This window comes from Carettochelys insculpta, chromosome 4 (assembly GCF_033958435.1).
Source record: "Carettochelys insculpta isolate YL-2023 chromosome 4, ASM3395843v1, whole genome shotgun sequence".
NCBI lineage: Eukaryota > Metazoa > Chordata > Testudines > Carettochelyidae > Carettochelys > Carettochelys insculpta.
This window is the reverse complement of record NC_134140.1, coordinates 34,803,341-34,811,449: the sequence shown is the minus strand read 5'-3', so window position 1 is coordinate 34,811,449 and position 8,109 is coordinate 34,803,341. Positions and strand designations below refer to the sequence as shown.

The window sequence follows — 8,109 nt, the reverse complement described above, 5'->3', positions numbered from 1 at the left end:
AAAAGAATCAAAACTACACCATATGTCTTTTTAACTAGAACTCAGTTGAATTTATGTTAATTAGAACATTGAGACAATTGATGGCTCTTATTCTTACTCAAATGAGTGATTTTACTAGGCATCCTGCAGCCAGTGTAGGGAAATGTATATAGATCTGCAGCTATGTCAAATAGAACTTAATACAACCTGCCTGACTTTTGTTAGTGCTTATAGATAAGAGAACCCAGGTGCCAGGTGGAAGTTGTCAAATAGCAGAAAAATACATTGAAATCAATTGCCACACCATGCTCTGCTTTGACCATTTCCTGAAGTAGCCCCACTTCTTAAATTAGTGGGTGACAGGTGCATATTCCCATGGTAGCAGTCAAGTCTTTGTGAATCCACAAGACATCTACTCCTTCTCAAGTGTTACACACAATACACAACAGAAATTGAAAATGAGGTGTCACTGTCCATTAAAACAACACAGAAAAAAGGGATATGGAGAACCCCTTTCTTTTCCTTAGTAATTAAGACTGTCTACACAGCAACGAAAAACCTACAGCTGGTCCATGCCAGTTGACTCTGGCTCATTGAACTCAGACGTTGAAGCTTTTCAGTTGCTGTGTAACTTGCAGACTTCTGCATGCTGTAGGATCCTAGAGTCTGGGTTTCAGCTGAAGCATGGAAGTCTATACATCAATATGCAACAGCTCCACAGCCCAAGCCTCCGAGCTCGACCATCAGCTGCTAAAGGGCAGCATGTACTTGGCAGTAAGCACAACATATAGGCACAGAACACAGGAAGATAAATGATCAGGTAAAAATATACACCAATGGTTTTAAAAGATTAACTATTATTAGCCTGAGTCAAGCTGCCTGCACTCCTTAGTTTCACAAACATATTACTCACAGGAACTCCTGTTTGCTCCTAACTAGTCATTCAGGGTAGACAAGGTACAGAGGAGCAGCACATCTTATGTCTTTTACAAGGTGACACACGACATAATCAAAAGAAACTGCAGTGTTTTGTTTTTAACAGTTCGTAATTTTAGAAATGGCAGTCTTAAAAACGTACAATTTTTCTTCTGTTGTTGGTGCTTACTATTAATTAAGATAGTTTAAGAATATTTACTAAAGAATGTAAGCGTTTTCAGAATACTTATTTTTGTTTTAGTCTCCCATAGATATGGCTTAAATGTCTCATGGCTACCTGAATAGTTTATTCACAGCACATACCCAAATCTCTACAGTTTAGCACATAAGGGGCTTGTCTGAACTTGCCCCCAACTTCAAAGGGGGCATGTTAATCAGGGCAACAGGAGATTACTAATGAACTGCTGCCGTGAATATGTAGCATTCATTACGCTAATTCTCCCCCACAGCAACTTTGAAGCATCAAACTTTAAGTGCCAGCATGCATGTAGTCCCTTTACTCCTCAGAATTTTGGCTACTGTAGACCAAGCCAATATGCTACTAACATTATTCACGTACATGACTGTGTTAAGTATGGAAGCCACTCCCCAGTCAACTGAGCTTATGTTCCAACTCATACATGCACACTGGACATGAGGCGTAACAAAAAAAAAAAGGATTTATATTTTCCTGTCTGTAAAACAGGGATAACACTTGCCTCTATTATATACCACTGAGCTCTTAAAATGAAAAGCTTTATATAACAGCTAGGTAGCAATAGTAATAATAGATTGGACAGCAGATCACTTAGGAAGAAATATACGGATTTGCTATAAAAGTCTGCCAATAAGAAAAGTTTTGAAGGGGCTGAGTGAAGGGCAGCTATGCTTGAGTGGCAGCCTAGGAGAAGGTAAGTGGGAAGATGCAAGGGTTTGAAAGAAAATACAGAATACCTTCTGTTTGCATCCTTTCCCTTATTTATCTATATTGTCAATTAATTAGTAAATCCCTAGCACAGTTTTCAGTACAATAATAAAACACAGAATGTGACTCGAGGGAAGAATTAGTAGGGAGAAACATAAAAATAGGCCTCAATTTTAAACATACAGTACACTTTAGTGTACTAAAAGGAGGAAGATGCAAAGGGCAAGAGGCTAGTATTAAAAGAAGCAAGTTCAAAAGCCAAAAAAAAAAGTTTAGACTTGTGTTTCCACTTCTCTGTCCGTAAACTGTCTATTTGGATTAAGGTTTTCATGACAGGGATTGGGTTTTTCATGCCTGTAAAGCACATAGCACTAATTAAATTGTAATAATGAACAACTGAGACTATTACAACATGGCCATGCATATATGTATATGTGCACACACAAACACTTCAATTTAACACAGAAAAGTAAACAAAAATAAACCTAATATCCATTGTATCCAATTGCTTATTAGAAACAAATTTAAGTTTAACTTAGTATTAATGACATTCCAAGCGTTTTTACTGTCCTTTTTCCCATTATGTACAATTTTAAAGCATCTTACTACTGTTCTACATGCATATACATTTTTTCTGTAGATAGTGATGCAACCAAGATGCAATTAAGGCTATCTTCCTGCTTAAGAAATAACACACAAGGCACAAAACTGTCCCTTTCAGACTGGCATTTATTGGTTTTAAGTAGCCATGCCCAATCCCTTAAATATACTTTAAAAATTAAGAATTTTTTCTGATAAAAACTGAAGCCACAGAACCTTATAAAGGTGGCTCTCTCAATCTTAAACCACACATTCCAGTAAGTTACACACTTAAGGCTTAAATGTTTCAGTAAATCAAGTGAACTTCTGACATGCTACAATCTGTACATTACCCGAAATTATATAAAACAGGATACAAGGATTTTGTTGTTGGATTAGTAATATTGCTTATAATTATAAAATACAGCGACTTAAACTGTAGGTTTCCTAAAAGCAACATTTGTAATGCCACCTCAGGTCCTAACCTTCAAGATCATCAATGAAGTAAAAATAATTTACTATATTACATACATCACAGATGTGGAAGATGAGTTTATTTTTTAAACTGTGTAGCTTCAAACATGGGATTGGACATGGCAGACAAACATGGGATTGACAGTGTTTGTCATAATCTACACACTACAATCTATTTTCTAGTTTCATTGGCTTACAGGAAATAATAGAATGTTGAAGTGTTCAAGTTGAAATGTTGCAAATGAGGCATCTCAACAACAGTGCAAAACTACTTTGGTGTCAGTTAATATACACCATTCAGTTGCCATACAAAGTGGTAGCAATTAGCACTTCCCTTCTAAACAAGGCTATGCAGAATTTTGTTGTCATGATGGAACTATAGAAGAATCTCAAGACTACCTGTGGAGTAATATATCAGAAACAATTTTTTAATAAATTACTTAATTATACATAAGATTATTAAAAAGCTGAAGAACAAATTTCACCCAGTTTTATGCACATAACTCCCACTGAGGCCAAATGAAGTTGTGGGGAGATATATATATAGGTGTAAAAATTTTCCCTAATTCTGATCAAACTACAATGAGTTTTTTGGTCCCCAACTCAGAAACATTTGGAATATTTTTCAGATTTCAAAAATTGCAACTAATGCACTTCTTTAAATGCATGACTATTTTATTTTAATATTTTCCAACTCACTAGTCTATATAAACCCATGGAATAACTGATGACATCTGCAAGCAGTAACACTGAATAGTATTTTAATAATTAAAGAAAGGGTGACATGCTGTGCTTCCTTTCTAAAGCACACATAAAAAGGATCAGCTTATACCTATATGTTCTCACATTTATATCCAACAATAAGCATTTTTTCTATGCTGTATTCAAAAGTAGTCTTTCAGCATATGTAAACTGTAAATTTTCCCTTTAGTATGAGTTCAGCCTATAAAAATACAGTATAGACAAATTCCTTTCAATCCCTGACATAAGGTTCAGAGTTTGACACAAAAATTGTAAACTTTGATTACATTCAAAATACAATTCTTAAACTGTTAAATTTTCAAGTTTTGAGGTTTTGGCTGTCAGAGCCCCAAGTATACAGCAAAATTACATTATTGCAGAGCCTTCTGTGTAAAGTAGCTTACTAAATTACAGACAATTACTTTCCTCTTAAGTTGCTACCAGGATGAAAAGAAAGGCTTCCTGCTATGAAAGGTCTGCGTAAATGCATTACTCAGATGAACAATTCGGCCTTGGCTTCCCGTACTACTTCGCTCCACAACCACGCGTGGCATCTGCACTAGCTGAATTGGACTCCTTCCATCTTTTAATGCCTGAGTAAGGTTTAGAATCTGCAGAAATAGAAGTAAAATAAAAAGTGGAATCCAATGAAAATTTCATTATTCAGTCTGTTAAGATGCTGCCCTTAAGAGAAAAAACACACCCCCCCCCCACACCCCTCTGTATTGAGGTCTAGTAATTCTATTTCCACTTATCTTTCTCCACATCTCATTTCAACAAAATCTGTTGTTTCACTTGCCGTTTAAAAACATGATACAGTATTTGGCAGGTGAGTGTTCCACTAATTGTTCAAGAGCATATACACTAAACCCTGTCTTAAATATATCTTGTAAAGCAAGTTCCTTCTGAACTACTGGAATGACTTATGAACGTGGAAATGCTTTCAGGTCTACATAGTCTACCACGATCTCCAAAAACACCCATATCTTAAAACACAGGAGAGCCATCAACAGTCTCTTGGCTTAGAAGTCTACCAGATAAGGTTTTAGCTAGGAAACGACACAGGCAAACATCATAAGAAAATGAACACAGTCCAAATTAATAACCCATTTAAAATGCACTTACCCTGGTTATTCCCTCATTATGTTGTTCATGAGCCCTAGTTACTTTCACAACACAACAATTTTCTTCTGCTTTACAAGATGGAAAGTTTTAACACATCACTACGGTACACTAGAGATGTTGTTATAGCCTTTACAAAGAGAAGCGTCTAAGCTTTTAGTTAACGTGAATCCCTGAACAATACATGACTTAAGGGAAAAGAAAGAGAAGTTACTCACCGTAGTAACGATGGTTCTTCGAGATGTGTCCCCGTGGGTGCTCCACAATAGGTGTCGGGCTCGCCCTGGCGCCACAGATCGGATCTTTCCAGCAGTTTCTGCCGGGCTGCGCATGTGCCAGCGCGCGCCGCTCCCTTGCACATTCCCGGCAACGTGCGCGATCCGGTCCCCGCCAGTTCCTTGACCAACCGCCTCGGATGCTCCTGAAAAACACCAAACAGATCCGAAGCGGGGAGGATGGGCGGGTGGTGGAGCACCCACGGGGACACATCTCAAAGAACAATCGTTACTACGGTGAGTAACTTCTCTTTCTTCCTCCGAGTGTCCCCGTGGGTGCTCCACGATAGGTGACTACCCAGCAGTAACCCAAGAAAGAAGGTGGGTAATCGGGTTATGTGCAGCTTGCCCCCAAAAGGACCGCTGTCGAGAGGCGGGTATCCTCTTGGAATACCCGGTGTAGGGCATAATGCTTGGCGAAGGTGTCATAGGATGACCAGGTCGCCGCTCTGCAGATGTCTTTTAGCGCGATGCCCTTGAAAAAGGCTGTTGATGCCGCCACCACCCTGGTGGAGTGAGCCCTAGGCGGGGCCCGTAAAGGAGCTTTTTCGAAGTTCGTAGCACATCTTTATGCAGGACACAATGTGCTTCGAGATTCTCTGTGAAGAGAGACCCTCTCGTTTTGACCTGGGAGCGAGAGAGACTAGGAGTCTGTCCGTTTTCCGGAAGGACTTAGTCCTGTCTATGTAGAAGGCCAACGCCCTCCTCACGTCCAGGAGGTGCAGGCGTGCCTCCTTGCTGGAGCTATGAGGCTTCGGATAAAACAAGGGTAAAACTATAGGTTCGTTAAGATGGAACTCTGAAGAAACTTTTGGAACGAAGGCTGGATGCAGCCGTAAGGTTACCGCCTCCTTTGAGAATACTGTGCAGGGCGGCGTTGCCATAACTGCTAGGAGCTCACTCACCCTGCGAGCTGACGTGATTGCAAGAAGGAAGGTTGTTTTTATCATAAGGAGACGGAGGAAAACTGTGGCTAAGGGTTCAAACGGTGGTCCCGTTAGCGCGCTGAGCACCAGGTCCAAGCTCCACGATGGTGGAAGCGGTTTCCGAGGGGGGTACAGGTTTACCAGCCCCTTCAGGAACCTGGTAACAATAGGATGGGCAAACACCGTGGGCCCTTCCTCTTCATGCCAAAAAGCCGATATAGCGGCGAGATGGACCTTCAACGAGGAGAGGGAGAGCCCGCCTCTCTTGAGGTCCAGTAAGTGTTCTAGTATTACTGGTATAGGCACCTCAAGGGGAGCTAACTGCTTGGTGGAACACCATGCAGCTAATCGAGTCCATTTCTGCTTGTACGTCTTCCTGGTGGAGATCCTTCGGCTACTTTCCAGGACTTGTTGTACTCCCTCCGTACATGTACTTTCTAGGGAGCTGAGCCATGGATTAACCATGCTTGTAGGCTCAGGCCTCGGGGGTGTGGATGCACTATGGACCCCTGGGCCTGAGTGAGCAGGTCCGGCACTACCGGAAGGGGAAGCGGTGGACGATCCGACATGCGCAGAAGCAAGGGGAACCATTGCTATCGATCCCATGTTGGGACCACTAGGATCATGCGGGCTCTCTCCCTCCTGGCTTTCTGCAGGACCTTGTGGATGAGCACTGTGGGGGGAAACGCGTAAAGCAGGGGGCCCTTCCACGAAATCGCGAACGCATCCCCCAAGGACCCCCGCCCCAGTCCTGCCCTGGAGCAGTATTGGGGGCACTTCTTGTTGTGCTGAGTGGCAAACAGGTCTATCCGGGGAAATCCCCATGCATGAAAGATCGGTAGCAGATCGGACCGGATCTGCCATTCGTGTGCGAGTGCGAAGCGCCTGCTCAGCTGGTCTGCCTTCACATTGTGAGCGCCTGGTAAGTACGAGGCTTTCAACGTTATATTGTTGGCGATGCACCAGTTCCACAGTCGGACTGTTTCCGCACATAAGGCACGGGATCGAGCTCCGCCTTGTCGACTTATATAAAACATGGTGGAGGTATTGTCTGTATTGATCCCGACTACCTTGCCTTGTATGTGGTCTCGAAAGTGTTTGCAGGCATTGAACACTGCTCTGAGCTCCAGTATATTTATATGCAGTGACTGTTCCGTAGGGAACCACAGTCCTTGCATCACATTTTCGCCAATGTGTGCTCCCCACCCTATGTGGGAGGCGTCGGTGGTGAGAAAAATAGAGATTTGTGGTTGGTGAAAGGGTACCCCTGTTAGCATGTTCTTGGGGTTTACCCACCATTGCAGGCATCTGCGCACCTCCGTCCACAGGGTGGTGTCGCCTGTGACAGTGTGGGATGCCAGCTTGTAGACACTCGCCAGCCAATGTTGCAGGTTGCGCATATGCAATCTGGCGTTCTGTACCACAAACGTTGCCGCTGCCATGTGGCCTAGCAGCTGCAAGCACGTTAAAACCGGCACCGTGGGGCTGTATGTAATGACTTGTACTAGGGAACCGATGGCGTGAAAGCAAGCGTTGGGTCGATAAACCCTTGCTGTGATAGAATTTATGCGTGCCCCTATGAACTCTATGTTCTGTGTGGGGTCGATCTTTGACTTCGCAAGGTTGATGACCAGGCCCAGCGAAGAAAACGTGTTTGCTGTTACGCATATCATGCGTAGTACCTCTGCCTTCGAGGCCCCTTTCAGTAGGCAGTCGTCCAGATATGGGAATATAAATACCCCGTCTGTGCAGGTAGGCTGACACCACTGCCATGGTCTTGGTAAAGACTCTGGGGGCCAAGGAGAGGCCGAACAGCAGAACCTTGTATTGGAAATGTTCTTTGCCGACCATAAACCGGAGAAAACGTCTGTGAGCTGGGTGGATCGTTATATGAAAATACGCATCTTGTAAGTCGAGGGCTGCAAACCAATCTCCATCGTCCAGTGCCGTGAGTATAGAGGCAACCGAGATCATCCGAAAGCATTGTTTCGCAAGTACCGGTTGAGGCCTCGAAGATCTAAGATGGGCCTCCAGCCTCCTATGTTCTTCTCTGTGAGGAAGTATCGTGAATAAAACCCTTTCCCCTGGAGTCACTCCGGCACTCTTTCCACCGCCCCTATAAGCATAAGGTGGTCCACCTCGTGCTTGAGTTTCGCCTCGTGGGAGGCATCCC

At 43.0% G+C, this 8,109-nt stretch overlaps 1 protein-coding gene across 2 annotated transcripts in view; it reads right to left on the bottom strand.

Annotated features, from left to right (window-relative positions):
- Positions 1–1,979: 1,979 nt before the first annotated feature.
- Positions 1,980–8,109, bottom strand: part of PI4K2B (phosphatidylinositol 4-kinase type 2 beta) — a 32,754-nt gene continuing 26,624 nt past the window's right edge. Inside the window, exons 10-11 of one of the 2 annotated variants that reach the window (XM_074992565.1) lie at positions 4,036–4,224; positions 1,980–3,267 (exon numbers count right to left, since the gene is read on the bottom strand). In XM_074992565.1, coding sequence (XP_074848666.1) covers positions 4,051–4,224 — 174 coding nt within the window. In that variant the 3' untranslated portion in view covers positions 1,980–3,267; positions 4,036–4,050. Of the gene's footprint in view, positions 4,225–8,109 lie in introns of both variants that reach the window. The other variant, XM_074992564.1, reaches the window with a different exon arrangement.